The sequence below is a fragment of the Protopterus annectens genome, chromosome 8.part0, assembly GCF_019279795.1.
Source record: "Protopterus annectens isolate FY-2018-M chromosome 8.part0, PAN1.0, whole genome shotgun sequence".
In the NCBI taxonomy this organism is placed as follows: domain Eukaryota; kingdom Metazoa; phylum Chordata; order Ceratodontiformes; family Protopteridae; genus Protopterus; species Protopterus annectens.
In genome coordinates this window covers 227,490,628-227,510,753 of record NC_056741.1, presented here as the reverse complement: position 1 = coordinate 227,510,753, position 20,126 = coordinate 227,490,628, and the positions used below count along the sequence as shown (strand labels likewise).

Here is a 20,126-nt window from a genome sequence, read left to right as displayed (position 1 = left end):
ATTAAGTATAATGAGTGCATTAAAGTAATAGGCAGGTTAGGTAGGTAGAGTACAATTGCATTTCCAATTATGGGAGAGGTAGGAATGGAGCTGGGTTTTAAATTGTTCAAAGTTTTCAGTGGTTCTTAGAGAAGGCGGGAGAGAATTCTACTTCTTGGCTAAGGAGAAGGATAGGAGAAACTGGCCACCTGGGCGGTTTGGTTTGCATACGGAAATTAGATTTTGGTGGGCTGATCTTAGAGTTCTGTGTGGGATATATGATGGTAGGATGTTTGTTAGAGATGGGCATTTAGTAGGGTTAAAGATAAGCTTTTGGGCTGTAGTAAGTTGGAGGTAGTCAAGGTAGTTGGGCAGCTCTAGCCAATTCAGCAGGTGGAGAGACATGCAGTGGTAGGTGGTTTATTTGGATATAGTGGCAAATTTTGAGATTTTATTGTAACAGATTTCCAGTTTGGAGGAAATAGAGGAAGATAGGTTGGTTAGTAGGGAAGTGCCGTACAATAGTAATGGTAGTACGTAGGTAGTGGCGAGTGTCTGTCTCGTAGTAGGGGATAGAAAGTGGGAGTTTCTGTACAGCAAGCCAAGTTTCTGATGTGTTTTCTTAATATTTATCTGAATGTGAGTCTTGAATTTTAGATGCTCATCAATAGTAACCCCGAAGAGTTTAGCAAAAGGAACAACTTCTATAGTGAAGTTGGCATGGCTGATAATATTGAAAGAGGTTGTGTCAAGATGGAGGGATTTTGAGGGAGAGAATAGTACAATTTTAGATTTTTTGGCATTCAGAGAGAGGTGATTTTGAAGCATCCAGTTTTCAGTAGTTGAGAAGGCAGTTTGAGTTTTTGTTTGCAGGTCAGGAAGGTTGGAAGCACAGCAGACGAGAGTTGAGTCATCTGCGTACTGTAAAATCTTAGTGTTAGGAATGGCTGCATGGAAATCATTAATACATATATTAAAGAGCATTGGACCAAGTATGGATCCCTGGGGTACCCCAGTTGGGGTAGGAAGGAAGGATGAGATGCCAGTTTTCCATTTTACAGGCTGAGATCTGTCAGAGAGTTAGCTGTTGAAGCAGGTAAGGGTATTTTGAGAGAGGTTAAGGTTAGAGAGGTGGTTTATGAGGTGGGTATGGGAGACTGTGTCAAAAGCCTTGGAGAGATCAAGAAGGACTGTGGATACAAGTTCTCCTGAGTCACAGGCATGGTTTACTATGTCAAGGAAAGAGAGAAGATTAGTTGTTGTGCTATGGCCAGGACGGAAACCATGTTGTATGGGGGTGAGGAGTTGGTTTTTGGTAAGGAAAGGCATGAGCTGGAGGTGGATATATTTCTCAAGGATTTTTGAAATTGGGGAAAGTATAGCTATAGGTCGAAAGTTAGAAATGTTAGTATTCTTACCTTCTTTGTGGAGGGGTAGGATGAAGGCTGAATGCCACAGTTTGGGGACATATGACTCCTGTATGGATCTATTAATGAGAATACTGATGGGGATGACGATACTGCCTGCTGACAGTTTTAGAAAGAGAGACGGGATATTGTCAGGGGCATTGGAGCAAGGCTTAAGCTTAGAGAGAAGTTTTTTTTATGTATGAGGTGGGGATGGGTTTGAGATGAAATATGGGAGGAGGGTTAGGGATGGAGGGGTAGAGGGTTTGGTTTGGGAGGATGGGTTGTTTGGGAAAGTCTTGGTGAGTTCTGCTATAGAGTTAATAAAGAAGGAGTTGAATAGAGTAGCTATTTCTATGTCAGATTTGGTGGTGTCAGGGCAGGGATTATTTTTGGTACTTAGGTTGAGGAGAGAGTTGATGGAGTTCCAGAATTGTTTGGGGTTCTTGGAATGATTTGACTGGAGTTTGGTATAGTAAGATTTTTTATCCTGTATAATTTGTTTTTTGGCAAGGTTACTGAGTTGCTTATATTTAAGAAGGGTGTCAGGGTGCTTAGTGCAATGGTAAAGTTTCCAGGTCTTGTCTCTTAGATGTATAAGTGATTTGGTGTCTTTAGTTAGCCATGGGGTGGAATTGGGTTTTATACGTTTTGTTCTTAGTGGGGCTTGGGAGTTTATGGTATTTAAGAAGGTTGAGTAGAAGAGTTCCACAGTGTTGTCTAGGGGGAGATTTTTTAGATTGTCCCAGTTTGTAAGATTGAATGCATTGGAGTAAGTTGTGGGGTTAAAGTTAGTAATTTTCTTGTATGAATATATTGGTGTAGGTGAGGATTGGAGGGGGTTGTTCTATGGATGAAGGCTGGTAAGTGGTTACTAATGGAGTCTGGTAAGATGCCTGTGTGTGTGTGATTTTATTTGGGTGAGATACTAGGATCCAGTCAAGTGTGAAGCCTGGGGGTTGTTTTTATTAGATCTGGTGATGGCATTTGTAAGCTGAGTGAAATTGAATAGATTGATTTCTATGGAGGGATTATTGGTATTGATTTTGTTTCAGTCGATGTTTACATCTCCTAGTATGTAAGTTTCAAGCTTAATATTAGTTGAGGCCCATAGAAGAATTTCTTCTACAGGGGTTGTATTGTTTCCAGGGGGGATATAGAGGGCCATAACACAGATGCTTTTATAGTTATTCAGCTTGAGTATTCCTATGACTAGTTCAGTGTTACTGAATTGGGGAATAGGATTTTGGTAGGGAGTGATGGAGAGTAGGCTTAAGAAGATTAAGGCCACTCTTCCTCCTTTCCTATTTTGGCGGTCATATCTGAGAGCCTGAAACCCAGGGGAAAGGATTTCGGAGTCAGAAATGTAGGGTTTTAGCCATGTCTAAGTGACAGCTACTATGTCATGTAGGGTATGGCATAGCTAGGCATGGAAGTGGGTTGTTTTGTTTTTTAGTCTTTGGGCATTAATGGTTAGCAGTTTGAGATATTTAGGGTTGGCAATATTTGTTGAGGTGGGAGGAGTAAGATTGTTTCTGGTAATAGGACCTGGGTTGGGGTGTATGTCTCCTGCTAATATTAGGCAGTTAAAGGGGAAAGGGAGCAGGGGTTTGGGTTTGCTTCTTGAGCTTTGTGGGAAGTGCAGTATAGCTTTAGGTATGTATTGTTTTATTGAGGAGAGTAGGAGTTTTGGTTTGAAGTATTGAAGTAGGTTTGGTTGAACTAGAGAGGAGGATATAGTGTGAAAGTGAGACCTGGTAAGATGAGGATGGGTGTTGGGGTGGTGGTGGGGGATAGGAAAGAAGGAGGAAGCTTGTAAGAGGAATAGGAGGTAGAATGGCATAGAGGGATTAGAAGAAATAAGGTGGGGAATGGGGATGAGGAGGGTTTGAGAAAGTGGAGAAAGCATGATGTGAGTTGAATGTAAGTTGTTGGATGGTAGGGGGTAGTAAGAATGAAAGAAGGAGGAGTATAGATTTAAATATAGGATTTATGGTGTGGGATGGGGAGGGGCAATTAAGTATTGGACAATGAGTAGAGGAGGGGTTAATAAGAAATTGAATGGATTGGTTGAGAGAGGAAGGGGATGGAATAATGGCTAGAATAAAAGTAGGAGTAGTGGGGGACTGGTGAGAATTGGGGGCAGGGTAGGGGAGCGGAGTGAGCCCACAGGGCGAACGGAGCGACTAGAGCCAAGAGAGAGGATGGCTGGAGTCAATCAGTGGAGTCTGGAGCAAGGAAACCTGGAGGGATTGCAGGGGCAGGTAGCAGAGGTAAGTCCATATTGTGGAGTCAGAGGATAGAAGGTAAAGTAAGATATATTAGAGAGGAAGCAAGCCAGCAGGAATAAATGTTGGATGCACATAAAGCAAGCAAGCCAGCAGTAAGGGATTTATGATAAGGGAGTGGGTCTGCTTCAGCAGGAGCACGGGTGTACTGTAAAGTCTAAGAAGAGTATAGGTTGATGGATAATGCCTTCTAGTGGCTAAGGAGGAGAGTGACAGCCTTTGACCCAGATTGGCCAGAAAAAGGGAGTAAAATACAGGGGAGTTATGAGGGGAAAAACAAGTAAAGATAAAGTATCACTGTAGGCATCTTTTCAGGCACGGGGGGAGCACATGCTCTACTGTACTGGGAGCACCAAATAACAGTTAAACACAGGTACATACACTATATGGAAATGAAACTTGAGGGAGCACTTCAGGAGTCCTGGAGGAGATTTCCTTTCAGGGAGTTGTCTTTGCAGAGTGATAGAGAGGGATGGAAGCACCCGGAGTTGCCACGGTGCAGACAGCGGGCAAGGAGGAGCAGCCTATGCTGGGACAGAGCAGAGCAGGTCAGGGGAATATTTAAAAAAATAATAAGGTTATTCCAGACTGCTTGCTTCAGAAGTCACTTCTTCTTTACTTTGTGTGAGTTCATTATTTATTTGTTTCTAGATTTTTGTTGAGATGTTCTTATGATGTTGCAGATGCAGTATCCAGAGCTGCAGCACCTGAATCAATGATGAGCAGGTATGCACAACTAAAATTCTAACATCTGCCAGAGGATATCAAACCTAAAATTCATAAATATTCCCTGGATAAAGGGGTTTTACTTAGCACTTTTTCTTATGATGTTCTTGAGTGATTTGATGAAATGTGGAAACTGATCCAATAGGTAACACATTTTGTCAACCCCTTATACCTAAATATAGCAGAAATTTGCATTTCAGCCCTAGGCTGTTTTATAGGAAACCATTTAAACAACATCAAAAGTCAGGAAAGCAACAGTTTAAAAAACAATGTCAGAGCAGCTCTGAAACAAAAGGAGGGACACCTCAAGTCCAGTCTCAGTCCAAGAAAAAAATGACTGACTATAATCCCCTTCTCTCCCCTTCCACCCTGGCAACTGCATACACTTTTCAAAGAATCTTTCTCTGTGGTACCAGATTAAAACAAATTCTTGGGTGTTAGAAATAATTCAGCATGGGAAAAAAATGATGGCACTGGTAAATGTACTGAAGACTGAATCATTCATGGACTCTAGACTTGTTTTAGTGATCATAGACAACACCTGTCTAATGCAGTACATAAACAAGTAAATGAGCCCAAGTTGTACCCCCTATCCAGACAAGCCATGATAGCCTGGGATCTTGCAAGTCAGCACAATCTATCCCTACAGGCTGATTTCATTTTATCAGAGCAGAATATTGTGGCAAACACTGTGAGCAGGTCCAGTTCAGACCCCCACGAAGGGAAGTTGAACACAGGGGTCTTCCAGAGCATAAAGCACATATGGGGTTCTCCCTAAGTATATTTGTATGCCACTGTTCATAACTGATAATTAGAACATTTCTATTCCAGGACTCCTTGTAGAAAGGACTGGATGACAAATGCCTTCTTCCTATATCCTATATCCCTTAAACCTAATAGCTAGAATTCTTTTAAAGATCCAAAAGGACTTTCCAAAAATAATCTTAGTAACTCCCTTTTGTCCCAGACAACAGTGGTTCTCCTTCCTCTAGAAAATGGCCAAGAGAAATTACCACAAACTTCCCCATAGGATGGACTTGCACATACAGGACAAGGGATCTGTAAGTCACCCCAACCTTCAAATTCTATATCTGATGACCTGAATAACAGAGTTGTGATCCCTCTCAAGCACATTTTTCCTAAATATATGCACAACATTTTAAATGAGGTTAAGAAACTTGCAACTAGAAAAGTCATCTTTGCCTAAGTGGAAAAGATTTTCTATTTGGTACCATAAAAGAAGCCAAAGCCCTATTAATGCTGGAGCCCCTTTTATTCTTCAATATTTTTGTGAATTTCTCAAATCTGGCCTTTCCTAGTCTATTAACATTAATCTGTTTGTAATGTCTGCCTGTCTGCCCTCCACTTTTCCTCCTTATATCAAGAAAAAACAATTTTTGAAAGGGGTACTTCATATTTGTCTAGTTATGAAACAGGTGACTCCTCCATGAGATCTTAGTTTTTGTAGCAGAAAAACTTACTCTTTGTCCTTTTGAACTAGCTCATGAAACCGATTTAAAGCTCTTAACATGGAAAACAGTATTCTGACTTCAGCAAGGAGAGTTTCTGAGTCGTCCGCTCTGGTAGTAGTTCAGTCTTATTTCACTTTTCATAAGATTAGGGTATCCTTAAGAACTAATGCATCCTTCAGCCAAAGGTTGTATCAGAGTTATCTTTGAAGTAATTTAGTCATCTCCTTGTGTTCTTTTCTGGACCAGAAAATATGAAAGAAAGAATCATACACAGACAACTCACACACTAAACTAACAGGACAAAGGACTTTGGATCCTATAATCCACTTTTTATTTCCCATGAAGGCAAGAAAAAGGTACAATCAATGCCAAATCAGACTATTTCTGGGTGGTTACTGCATGCAATCTATTTTTATTATTGTCCCATAGGAAACCTTTCTTTCAAAGTCAAAGCTCATTTGCATACCACATCTTTATGTACAGGCACTGTGATTTTATAATGAGGGTAGATGAGTTTATATTTGAAAACTTATATAAACAAAAATCACGCTCTCATATAGGAATTGTAATAGCAGCAGCTTGGTGTATATATATATATATATATATATATATATATATATATATATATATATATATATGTATAGCCAGATGTGCAACTTGACCAGCATTCAACATAGGGAAAATGGAAAGGCTTTTGAAAAAACGTTTTTATGAGCACTGTTATGACATATAGAAATGGAACACGAACAGTGCTCTCGATAAACACTCCATCAAATGTAACAGTTTCAAAAATTTCTGTTTGGCATCTTGGAAGTTGTTCCATGAGATCCCAGAGGTAGTTTGTGGGAAATAAGAGTTGAGTACAGAGAATTATATTGGCAGTTTAAGTTGAACACTACTGTTTTCCCTGGAATTAATGATTTTATATCCATAGCTCCTGTACTCAGGTTAAGGGCAGCTAAATTATGACTTGGTTGGTTTATTTAATTATAAATACATCACCCAACAGATAGTTATAGTGTTAGGATTTTTTTTTTCGGTCTTGGTTTAGGATGTACCCTAGGTCATTTTTTATCATGCTTTATATGGAAATGCACTTATGTTTTAGGAATAAAAGGAGTCCGACGGACTATCTTATTTAAGAAGATCTTCTATTTGAATGGTTTAATACTTGTTGTTTTATGTAATGTATTTTTTCACCACCTGTAATATAGTATTTTGGTGAATTTTCCTTGTCTTTCTTATGAATCTGTTTTTGGTCCTTACTTAAAACTTGTTGTATACATTCTAACATTATTTTAGTTTACTACCTCGGCTTGCTTCTCAATTTTAAAAATGATTGTAGTATTTAAAAGTATGTTGTAGTTGTTGTAGCACAAGAACTTTTTGATTTGCTTTTTTAATGTTATGTGACTTGATCTGTTAAAGTTATAAGGAAGTTGCAGATATGAGTTTTATTGTTCTGAGGAGGTCCTGATGGTGTTTGGGATGAAAATACATGTGGATGAAGTGTTATATGTTCGACATTTTATCTTGACTCTTCACAAGACATAATAAACCTCAATTTTTCTTTTTGGGTCTGTTTTCATGTTCTGAGGCATTCAGAGTGATGATCCTTTCGGGGTATCCATTTTTCCTATAGCTCTTTGTCTTCTGGATCTCCTGGACATTAAAGCTTGGAATTTTGGCACCTGTACATCCACTTTTATGCAGATATACTCGCATGCTTCTTCAGACATACAGGCATATGAGAGGTGCCGAAACACTTTGAATACTGGTTGGACATCCAGTTCTTGCAAGAATACATCTCATACAGCTTAGGCTACCATAGCAGTGGTCTGTTTGAGCATCTACTGTCATAGTAAATGTTCTTTATGAATGATTCTTTACTAGAATGCCTTATTCAGAAAATGTATGCCAGTTGTCACACTTGGATTGGAAAGCAATGTCAGCCTACATACTTACCACAGTAAATTGGTGTGGTGATATGAGCACGCCCTAGTCTCTGAGAAGTCCTGTTACAGATTTCAGTGTGAACAGAGAAGTATCAGCTAGATTTTAATATTAAAAAGCATTACACACAGAAGAATCTATGGCTAACATGTATACATACTGAACACGACAACACTGGAAGCTCCAAAGGACCAGAACCAACTTAGCATGACAACACTGGAAGCTCCTTTCCACGTATACATACTGGAGTGGATCTTGGGGGGTTGGAAAAAAACAGTCTTAAGAGATATGAGAAAGTTATTTTAATGCATTGACCTATTGGTGAGTGTGATTCAGTGCTAAAAAATGAAATATGATAGACATGGACTAGAGAAGACAGAGCTAGGAGTTGCTCTCTCTGTAGTATGGAAGGGGTATAATTGGTATGCACAAAAATATTATAGAAACAAAAACAGTGAACTGAAAAAACTATTAACTGAAGATGAAGTACATATGTGTGTGTGTGTGTGTGTGTGTGTGTGTGTGTGTGTGTGTGTGTGTGTGTGTGTGTGTGTGTGTGTGTGTGTGTGTGTGTGTGTGTGTGTGTGTGTGTGTGTGTGTGTGTGTGTGTGGATGTGTGTGCGTGCATGTGTGCACTCATGCATTTCTATTTGTGGTGATTGGGAGGGTCTAGTATTATTTTGGAAATAATGTACTATATCACTGAAAGGGCAGTGGACAAATTAAATGAGCTCCCAGTCTGGGTAGTACACAGCAAAATACCTGTATGTTTTAACAGGGTATGAGATACTTGCAAGATTCAGATAGCGTTAGAACAGGAGAACTATCATGAGCAGAGCAGAGTTAGCATTGGTTTTCTACCTGTTAATTATGTTTAAACATATGCAAAAGATATTTCTCAGCACCAAGGGAAAATTACATAGGTTACATTTAGATCATCTACTAAACAGGTGGGATTTAAAGGTGAGGCAGTTTACATTTACATTAAATATGAACACACCTCAGGGTTGTTCAAACATTATGACACACTTGAGCTTCTCCATGTCCAAATTACCAAAATAAAGTCCCATACCATATCATTGTAAGCTACAGATCACCATCCATGTTCTAGGAATCCCAACCCAAGATCCTGAATGAACTGGAGACACTCCCCATTCAACTCACCACAATATTTATGGGCAATGTCATCTACCCCATCATTAAATGGAAATTCTACATCACCTCATACGTGCATGTTCAGAGATTTCTGGACTTTGTTAACACAAGCACACTCACCAGGAACACAAGTTACCTTGACCTGGTCATCACAAACATGGGGGAACGATGCACTCCCCCCAATGTAAATTCCTCATTGGTCAGGTCACACCACAAAGTTGTTTCCTTTGAAATAAATATTAAGCCTGAAACCTCACTTAGCTTTGGAACTTTTAAAAATATTCTAAGGCTAACTATCTCCTTTAAAGTGACAGTTTTGCAAAATTCCAAGTCCTCCACCAGTCCTGAGAACACAGCTGCCTATGTAGAATTGTTCATAGAAAATCTTTATAGTCATGTAAATAGCTGCATAGAGACAGCTATACCTACTTGAAATAAACATAGGACAACCTCTAAAAACAAGCCCCCACGTGGAATCCCAGTATAAGCAGGTAGTATAATAAAAGAAAAATCAAGTCCAAAATTAGAAAGGGCTTTTACAGGCAAGGTAAATACTGCCTTATCAATTTGAACAAGTAATTCAGGGGATTAATCAAGTCCACCAAATCCATGTTTGAAAAAAAATAGCTCCCAAGCTAATGAAGTTGCCGAACTAATGGCAAATTAAACACACCTATAGAAAGCCAGAATATATAACAAATCTGATGGCAGTTAAATGTAGCTCCAATTTTAAACCTCTATCATCCCTAGTCACCCCCCAGGAAATACCCCCCCCCCATTTCTCCAGCAACTATCACTAAGGAGCAAGTTGTCACCGTGCTGCCTAAGGCCAAGAACACTGCTTCAGTGGGCCCTGATAATATTCCAGGATGCCTCCTGAAGAGCGTGAAACATGACCTGTCAGGCCAGCTAGAATATCTATTTCACCATACCCTCCAGGTTTTGTGACATATCAACAGAGGATTGCAGTGGTTATCCATCCACACAAGACACAATAGGGAGGGGCTATAGATCTCCCTCCTTGTCCCAGGAAGTCCATCCCATGTAGTTGCATGAACTGGAGGCACTCTCCATTCAACTAAATACAATATTCATGGGGTCTTCAACTATCCCAACATTAACTGAGAATCCTACATACCCACAAATATTTTATCACCACAGTAGATATGTAGTTGTCAAAGGAGATCATTGTTCCACTGTACTTGGCTCTCATCAGATCAGTCATCGACAACAACTCACCCTTCTACATGCACCTGCCCAGGCACTTGCAACAACTTGAGGGACCATAGAGGTTCCTCAGAAAAATAATACAGGGAGAAAACAACAAGTCCAGTGTGGACCATTTTAAAGCCATATCCCTGCACTCAGTCTCCTACAGACTGCTGCAGGGTGATCTATACTTGGCCTACAAGGCATCCTCTGATCTCACACTGATGGATCTGTTGCACATCTGCAAAACAAATAGCATAAGACATTTACATTCTAAGGTTGTAAACCTCATCTGTGACATAAACAGGACATGTCAGAGGGACAGATATGTGCCCCAAAGATTACCTTTTTTCTTGAATAGGCTTCCAATCCATCTAAAGCAAAGCTCTTCCCTAACCCTATTCAATGTAACTTGGACCCATGGATAGGAAATTGCAGAATCACTCCTGGTTTGGCACCTGTGACCCTAACTGACATGGTCATCCTATGAATGTCTGATGTGTACATGCCAATATTATAACCATAGAATTCCTAGGAGATGTTGACACTTCAAAATTTTGGTGAATTTGAGTTAAGCTTGACTAGGCTTAAAATCCTTTTTGAGCTGATAGCCTAGGAGCCACTTATGACTCTACCAATCACACAGGTTATTGTGAGAGGTTGGCCTGGTGATATGTTGCGCTGTTGTACTTTTCATGACTTTGCACTTAACTTTGGCTGCAGATACATTCTTTATCACCCACTTTTCAGTGCATACATCTGAGTTACAGACTTTTGACATTCTAATTATTTACAGCCCGTGATAACCATTATTGAGTGGCTGATTATTCTAATTTTGTTAGTTGTGTCATAATCTGTAATTCTATTTTATTATGATAATGTGTATGCTTTTCAACCATGGCTATATATGATCCAAACTACAGGTTAGAAAAGTAATGTATTAATCGCTGAGTAGACCGTTAAGCTCATAGTTAAGGTTCTCAACTATTACCATGGTTAGGGAGCTAGAAAAGCTGTATTTAATTCTGGAAGCCATATAAACAAAGGACATTTAGACTGGTGGAGAGAACACAGCAAAGCATAAACAAAGTCAGTGGAACAAAACTACTGACATATGAGAAAACAGTCAAAGTGACTGGTGAGTAGGCTTAGTAGGAGGAATAAATAGAAAGAGAGAGAGAGAGAGAGAGAAAGATGGTAAATATATGCGGGCTTACTTGCTGCCTTATGTTCTGATGGCAGATAAGAGTAGGTGAACGTTTGGGGAAGAAGGCTAGGGAAGTGGTACAGAGCTTAAATAGGGAAATTTAAGATTAAGAAAAGTGACATTTGTGTTCAGGGACACATAGATTGTAGGTTTTACTCTATCAATACTTTTATAAATTTGTATAATGTTATAGTATGACTTCTGTGTTAAATTGCATAATGCAGTTTATGATGTCTTTTTTATATTTTTTGCCAGCTGTTGTTATAGGTGAATTAAGTTAAAAAGTACCTTCCGGTTACAGTTCAACATCTTATAATGCTAGTGTTGGCACTAATCTGTCAGTTATATGAAAGGAAGAGTAAGCCAGTCCCTAATCTCACTTTGAAATTAAACATAAACTTTAAGTGGGTATATATATGAGCATACAGGGATTGGCATTTCACTTCATTGTCAGTTGCTAGTACAGAATAACAGTACAGTGGTACTCACATTAAATAAATTGATGTTATGTGATCCTATCTCGCCTACATTCTGAATGATGGGTTCGGAGCCGATCCCTCGGCTCCGACTCGGCACGCTTATGCCAAAGAGCGAAGTCTCTTATTGGCTGAGCTTACTATATCCCAGGATGCACCACTACCAGTCCCCCAGATCTCGTTTGCCGCTAACAAGTGAAGACGTGGTCTCGAGCTGGCTGAGCTAAGTAGTGATTATTTTCACTAACTTTCTGTCAGGAATTTCTTTATTCTTCAACTAAAAGCTGTTTTAACAGCTATCTTGTGTTTAGAGTGCGTTTGGAGAAATTTACTTGGTAAATTCTTGTGTTGTGAGTGTTGATTGACTAGGAGTACCTCTTGTGTGGAAAGGCCTTTCCCGGTCTTTTTGGTTGTTAGGTGACTTCTGTTCTGTTTAGGGATCTCGGATCCTTTATACTGCTGATAGTTTCTCTTTCTTTTAAAAGAAGGACAAAGCAGAGAAAATTTCTTTTTCTGTCATAATTACAGTTTGTACTGTGTTTTGGCTAGTTCACTGAATAATTTACCGGAATGTCTCAGGTTCCTAGGCCTTCAGGCTTTAAAAAGTGCACCAAGTGCAACTTTAAAATGTCTATCACAGATGACCACTCTCTCTGTGTTTATTGTTTGGGTGCAAAACATTTGCAGGAGTCCTGCAGCGTGTGTCACGCTTTTTCCTCGAGGGTCCTCCAAGAGAGGAAAAATAAGCTCATATTAAAAGGCCTTATAAAACCCTCCTTTGAAGAAGCTTTAGCATCCTCTCCTTCTCCTGCTAAAGAAAGGCGTCGGCTCCGACCAGTCCGTCGGATCCGACCGCCAAAAGACATAGGCAGGTTTCTCCTTGGCTCCAAGGACTTGGAGCCGAGGCGAACGGTCTGCCTCGATGCCACCAGTCTCGACTCCTCTGGCTTCGGAGCCGATGGCTGGGGCATCGAGGCGGGTCATCTTCGCGGCTCCACTGGTCTCGGAGCCGATGAAGGTTGTCCGCTCAGACACTTCCTCCTCGGCGCCAAAGTCCTCCTCGGCACCGATGGAAACTAGTTTGGGTATTCCTTCGGCGCCGATAGTCATCGAGTCGCCTCGGAGCCGGTCCCCTAGCCCCTTGGGGCCATTGGAGAGGCCATCTCGAACCCGTTCAGTATCCTCTAGGTCATCGAGGATGTCAGATTCGGACATAGACAGGGTGCTCCAAAGACTGTTCCAGTCCCCAGTCTTTCAAAAATTTGTTTCGGCTCCGACCCAGTTGGCTTTGGAGCCGACGGCCCATGCCCATGTCATTGCCATTCCTCCTCCGACCGCTTCGGCTCCGTCGGAGCAGGTGCTGTTGGAGCCGGTGGAGGTCTTAGGGTCGGCTCCGACCCTTACTCCAACCCGGCCTTGGGTCCGAGTTTGGTACACGGACTTCTTCGGCTGGACCCGGGGGTGATGTTTCGGGACCTATGCTGTCGGTTCCGAGCCTCCCTCTCGGTGCTTCGGCTGCGGGACTTCTGTCTGCTATCATGGCTCCGGGGACCGGACACTCCCAGGATTCTGGGGGTCCGGCTTTCAGAGCTATGAGGAGTGCCTTGGCCAAGTCTTCTTCGGCCATCTCTCCGGCTTTACCGGCACCTTCCCCTGGGCGTGGAGACTGGGTCTTTGGCAGTTCCCCTGTCCTTAGGCAGCAGAGCCCCTGGGCCTGAGGTTACCCCCACTGGGGGTTCCCCTCCTCCTGAGGGTTCTTCGGAGTTGTCTTCAGAGGAGCCCCCAAGGAAGAGATCGTGCAAGAGGAAGCATGTGGACTCCCCCGAGTCTATTACATCGGACACTGATCTTGATGATGCGGAGGGGTCCCCGAAGTCGTCCTCGGATGATGTCTCATTTGCAGACATTTTAGAGATCCTCAAACAACGAGGCGGCTGGATATCCAAACCCCCCTCTGCTGATGAGTCAGTGCTTCTCAAGGCCTTTGGGGCTCAGCCCTCCGCCTCCTGGGTGTCTCCGCCCTTCGACGAGCTCCTGGATTTGGTTTGTCGGAGGGCGTGGGAACATCCAGATACCGTGGAACCAGTCCCTTCTCATCCTAACAAATTTTTGTCTGCCCCACCCGAGAAGGAGTTCCTGACTAAAGGCGTGGCTGTAGATGCCATGGTGGTGGCATCTGCTACACAACAGGACGTGGCAGAGGCTTCAACGTCCGTCCATCCTCCTAATAAGGAGTCTAGGAGCATGGACGATGCAGGAAGCGCACCCTGACTTCAGCGGCCTTTACTTTAAGGTCCCTGAATTATTTGGCACATTTTACCAGGCTTCAGAGGGATCTGGTCAAGGAGCTGTCAGATTCCCTCTCGGGTAACCTACCTGAGCAGCTAGCCCAGTCGATTAGCTCTCAGTTGGCTATCCTTACTTCAATTTCTAACTCGTCCATGAGGCTCATTTCATATGCGGCTGAAGGGGTGGGTAGAGCGGCAGGCACAGGCGTGGCTCTACGGAGACAAGCCTGGCTCCGTTTGTGTCATTTTGCGGAGGCCTTCAAGTCTTCCTTCGCCGACGCTCCCTTTGATGGGTCCTCTTTGTTTGGACCTAAGGTTAAAGACACTCTTACCCGCTGTGAGCAAGAAGGAAAAACTTTATCTGCCGTAGGTGCACGTTATTCCACTCCCTTTCGGCCTTATCCCAAGGCTAAAGGAGGAGGGAAGATGTGGTTCCGCAAATCACGTAAGTTTTTCCCTCAACAGCAGGAAGATTCCCCTTCCAGAGGCAGAGGACGGGGAAATTTTTCTGGGAGACGCCGTCCCAGAGGCGGCAGAGGGCCCCGCAATTCTGGAGACCGCGAGTCCTTTCATGGCTCTTCAGCCTCCCACACTTCATGAGGGATTGCCCGGCTGTGCTGCTCCGGAGCCAGTCGGGTGCCATTTTGCCAAGCACCTAAAAGCCTGGGAGTCTATCACTCAGGACAGATGGGTGCTTCGGATTATTGCCGGAGGTTACACCATTCCCTTCACACACTCACCCCCACCGTCCAAAAAAATCCCGGACCCACCACCCAGTCAAAGGGAAATTGCAGCCGCAGAAGCGTTAAAGCTGCTAGAAAAAGGAGTCATCCAACCGGTCCCCACAGACCAGATCGGATCCGGAAATTACTCAAGGTTCTTTTTGGTGCCAAAAAAGACAGGGGACCTGAGACCGATATTGGATCTCAGCAGACTAAACCAATCCGTCACGAAATCCAAATTCCGAATGGTCACGTTACAATCCATTCTCCCATTATTGGAGAAGGATGTTTGGATGTGCTCCATAGATCTCAAGGACGCCTATTATCACATACCGATACATCGGGCGTCCAGGAAGTATCTGCGCTTCAGCCTGGGAGACAGTCATTTCCAATTTTGTGCACTGCCCTTTGGTCTCACCACAGCCCCCAGGGTGTTCACCAAGTGTTTGGCAGTAGTAACTGCTCACCTGAGGAGTCTTGGATTCCAAGTGTTTCCCTATCTGGACGACTGGCTCCTGACTGCCACCACCAGTCATCTACTAATGGACAACCTCAAAGCCACCATTTCCCTGGGTGCTACCCTGGGAATTACATTCAATTGGTCAAAGTCTGTCTTGCTGCCCTCTCAGCGCATAAGGTTCATAGGAGCAGAGATAGACTCAAAATTGATCTGCGTTTTCTTCCTACGAAAGGATTCAAACTTTACAAGGCCAAGTTCAAGCCCTGCTTTCAAGATCCAAGGCCCCAGCCAGGATGGTCCTGCAACTTTTAGGTTCGATGTCTGCCACGGTTCTCCTAGTTCCTTTGGCAAGATTGCACATGAGGATTCTTCAGTGGCTATTATCGACTCAATGATCCTTTCAGGATCTTCCCCTCAATCACCCCATTATGATTACAGAAACGTGCAAACGGGACCTTCGCTGGTGGCTTCAGCCATCCAATCTGAATCAGGGAAGTCCTTTTGTTATCCCCCCTCCAGTGGTCACCCTGACGACGGATGCCTCCCAGACAGGGTGGGGGGGGGCATTGTCTGGGCAGGTTAGTTCAGGGTTCTTGGCTTCCAGACGAAACCTTTCTCCACATCAATGTATTGGAGATGAGGGCTGTACTTCTGTCCCTACAGGCCCTCCACAAGTTTCTCCCTCAGGGCATTATCGCTATCCACACAGACAACATGTCGGTGGTCTGGTATATAAACAAACAAGGAGGGACCAGATCTTACCCCCTTTGCAGAGAGGCCATGAGGGTGTAGGAATGGGCTGTAGCTACCAGCCGTTTCTTGGTAGCGACCCACATTCCGGGGAAATCCAATATATTGGCAGACAGATTAAGCAGGACAATTCTCTCTCCTCACGAGTGGTCCCTGAACGAAACAGTAGCAGCTCAGGTTTTCAGAAGATGGGGGACGCCGTGCTGCGACCTGTTTGCAACACCACAAAACACAAAGTGCAAAAGGTTCTTCTCCTTGACTCCACATCAGGGGGAAGCAGCTATGGATGCTCTAGCACAACCTTGTCCAACAGGGCTACTTTATGCCTTTCCTCCGATTCCACTTCTCCCCAAAGTCATTCAGAAAGCTTCTCAATTGGGGTCCACAATGATACTAATTGCTCCGCACTGGCCTCGTCAGGTATGGTTTCCCTACCTAAAGAAACATGCGGTGGACGATCCTTGAGTTTTAGATCTAACTCCGGATCTGCTAATTCATCAGTTGGGATGACAACACCAGTCCCTTCACACTTTGAAGTTGACAGCTTGGCTCCTCCACTTCCGACTTTAGTCAGAAATCACACCTTAGACCCGGAAGTTATTCACATTTTATCTTTGGCCCACAAACCCACCACTAAGAAATTGTACCTCAGTAAGTGGAAGAGGTTTGCTATCTGGGCTCAACTCAGGGGCTTAGACCCTATCACTGCCCCGATCCCAGAGGTTTTGAAATTTTTAACATCCTTGTTTAATCAAGGATCTTCAGTCTCTACTATTAAAGTCCAACTAGCAGCTATCTCTAAATTTCACGAATCCATGGATCCTCCGTTGATGAGCAGCAGATTATGCAAAACTTTCATTAAAGGTGCGGGCTGTTAAGACCCCCAGTTTTTCATCCTGCGCCTCCGTGGGATCTTGATTTGGTGCTTCGTGCATTAACATCTTCCCCTTTTGAACCGGCTGCTACATGTGAGTTGAAATATCTGTCTTGGAAAACTGCCTTCTTAGTTGCAATTACCTCTGCAAGAAGAGTTTCAGAGCTTCAAGCCCTATCTATCAAACCACCGTACTTGATTTTTCACAAGGATAGAGTATCACTTAGGCCTAATCCATCTTTTGTCCCAAAGGTCTGTTCTAATCTCTGTCTCCAACAATCTCTAGAGCTACCAGTTTTCTTTCCAAAATTCTCCAATGAAGCAGAATACACTCTCCATAAATTGGATGTTCACAGGCAATTGCGCTTCTATCTAGACAGGACTCAGCAAATTCGTAAATCAGACCAGTTGTTTGTGTCCTTCTCAGACAATAAATTGGGTAAAACCATCACAAAAGCTACTATCTCCAAATGGATTAGAGATTGTATAACTCAGGCTTATTCCTCTTCAAATAAGCAACTTACAACATCTATCAAAGCTCACTCTACCAGAGCTATGGCTACTTCTATAGCTTTTCATTCCAAGCTCGCTATTTCTGAGATTTGTGCTGCGGCTACTTGGTCCAATCCGCACACTTTCATTTCCCACTATAAATTGGATGTGGCATCTAAAGGGCGAGCATCATTTGGTTCCACGGTACTCAGGAGTGTTTTCCAGTGAGCCACCCAGGATTCAGGTGCTAGGGACGCTGTCCCATCAGTCAGAATGTAGGCGAGATAGGATCACATAACATCTTTTAGTTATGTACTCACCATAACTTCAGATGTTTGGGATCCATCTCGCCTACATTCCTAATACCCACCCTCCTTCCCGGCCTTGGAGATCAGAAGAGATTGAACGGTTTTGAGTTCTACTGTTTTATCTTGTTTCTTCTGACGATGTTATATAAGCAGTGCTTGCATGTGTGCATGTATGCGGACAAACTAGATCTGGGGGACTGGTAGTGGTGCATCCTGGGATATAGTAAGCTCAGCCAATAAGAGACTTCGCTCTTTGGCATAAGCGTGCCGAGTCAGAGCCGAGGGATCGGCTCCGAACCCATCAGTCAGAATGTAGGCGAGATGGATCCCAAACATCTGAAGTTATGGTGAGTACATAACTAAAAGTTTATACTATCTTCAACTCTTTTGGACAAATAATTAAAAACATTCATAAATAATGACAATACATATTGGAATTTTGACGCTCTACAATATAAATCTCAGAACACTGAAAAATTAAGCATAGTTCACAACTGTAACTGTAAAGCATAAAACTCATTGTTACACATTAAAATCACTTATATGTACTAATTCTGAAATCTTTGCACCTCATTGAAGGGGTAATTTTTCGAGATACAGCAATGTCCAAATACGTATACATTTCTCCCAGGCACATTTAATTTCTTTTTTTTTAGGACTAGCACTATTAGGTCTTGCCCATGCAGTGGGAACCCAGGTAATGACTAACAGCCATCACTAGCATTTTGCTTGACATCTATAATTTTTGTAACGCTAAATTATTTTAAAATTTTATAGTGCATAGCAGATTTAAGACCATACCTGTGATCAATGTTCTAAATACATTCAAAGGATGCTTTTTTCAAAAATATTCTACTTTAGTGCGAAGATAAGGATATTGCACTGTTAAAATTATATAGCTGTACTTGAAATTTTGATGACTTAGACCACTTTTTTGAAGAAGCTTGTCCAAAGCTAAATGAATGTTTTAATAGCCTGTTCTTCTATGCCACAGACAGTTGTCATTACTTTATGTTTGCTTTTTGGTGTATATAGCCGGAGTACATTATTGAAACGAACAGTATTTTTGAAAATACTTTTTTTTTTTAATTTAGATTCAGCTAACTGCTTGATGTGCCCAGAAGATCAGTGGACTACTGACACACATGACAAGTGCATTGAAAAGGACATTGAATTCTTATCATATGAAGAACCTCTAGGCAAATTTCTGGCTGGCATTGCTGTGACATTTTTTTTAATGACATTATCTGTCTTGCTCATTTTCATTAAGTACAAGGACACTCCAATTGTGAAGGCTAACAACCGCAGTTTGAGTTACTTCCTTCTACTATCTCTCATGTTTTGCTTCCTCTGTACTTTGTTATTCATTGGTTACCCCCTGAAACTGACATGCACGTTCCAACAACCTGTGTTTGGAATTATTTTTTCCATCTGCATATCATCTGTGCTTGCTAAAACTGTAACGGTGATCATTGCCTTTAAAGCAACAAAGCCCGAGAGTATAATAAAGAAGAGGGCAAGATTACTAACACCCAAAATTATAACAGTTACATGTCCACTTATACAAGTCATTATATGTACTGTTTGGTTAATTGTATCTTGCCCATTCCCATATCTGAATGCAAAGTCTAACCACAGACGTATAATAGCTGAGTGCAATGAAGGGAGCAAAGTGTTTTTCTATGTCATGCTGGGATACACTGGAAGTTTAGCTATAATGTCATTCATTGTGGCTTTCCTAGCCAGGAAGCTACCTGGAAGCTTTAATGAAGCTAAGCATATAACCTTTAGTTTGCTTATATTTGTTAGTGTCTGGATACTGTTTATACCTGCATACCTTAGCACACAAGGCAAATATACAACAGCAGTAGAGATATTTGCCATTTTATCATCTAGTGCTGCATTGCTTGGTTGCATATTTTTTGGCAGGTGTTACATTATATTGATAAGGCCTGAAAAGAACAACAAAGATCATCTGCGAGGAAAAGATGGTCTCAGAAATAAAATATACAGTAATAATTAACGAATAAAAATGGTGAAATAGCTTTACCATTAGGTGCTTGACATTATTGTATGTTATAATATTAGTATCAGCAAACAGTCCCTTAGAGAGACATGCAGCGTTATTATTTAGACACTGGAGTTCATTTTACATGTAATTCAGAAAGATCACAAAAATGGCAGCTTGCTTACAGAAAAAGAGTTATCACAGTTACAAACAGTAACACAAAGGCTGATAGAACAGACTGACATTCTCTTAATTATAAGATAACTGAGCTACTACTAGGTTAAGTAATCACCATGGCACAGAGAACAAGGAGGGAGAACAGAGAATTAGAGTGAACCAGTGTTAAGTGTTTC

General features: G+C 42.1%; 1 protein-coding gene across 1 annotated transcript in view; it reads left to right on the top strand.

Moving 5' to 3' along the window:
* Positions 1 to 19,788, top strand: part of LOC122808196 (vomeronasal type-2 receptor 116-like) — a 68,536-nt gene extending 48,748 nt beyond the window's left edge. The window contains exon 4 of the mRNA XM_044079163.1: positions 18,860 to 19,788. Within this exon, the coding sequence (XP_043935098.1) occupies positions 18,860 to 19,788 (929 nt within the window). The remainder of the gene's footprint in view (positions 1 to 18,859) is intronic.
* Positions 19,789 to 20,126: the final 338 nt, after the last annotated feature.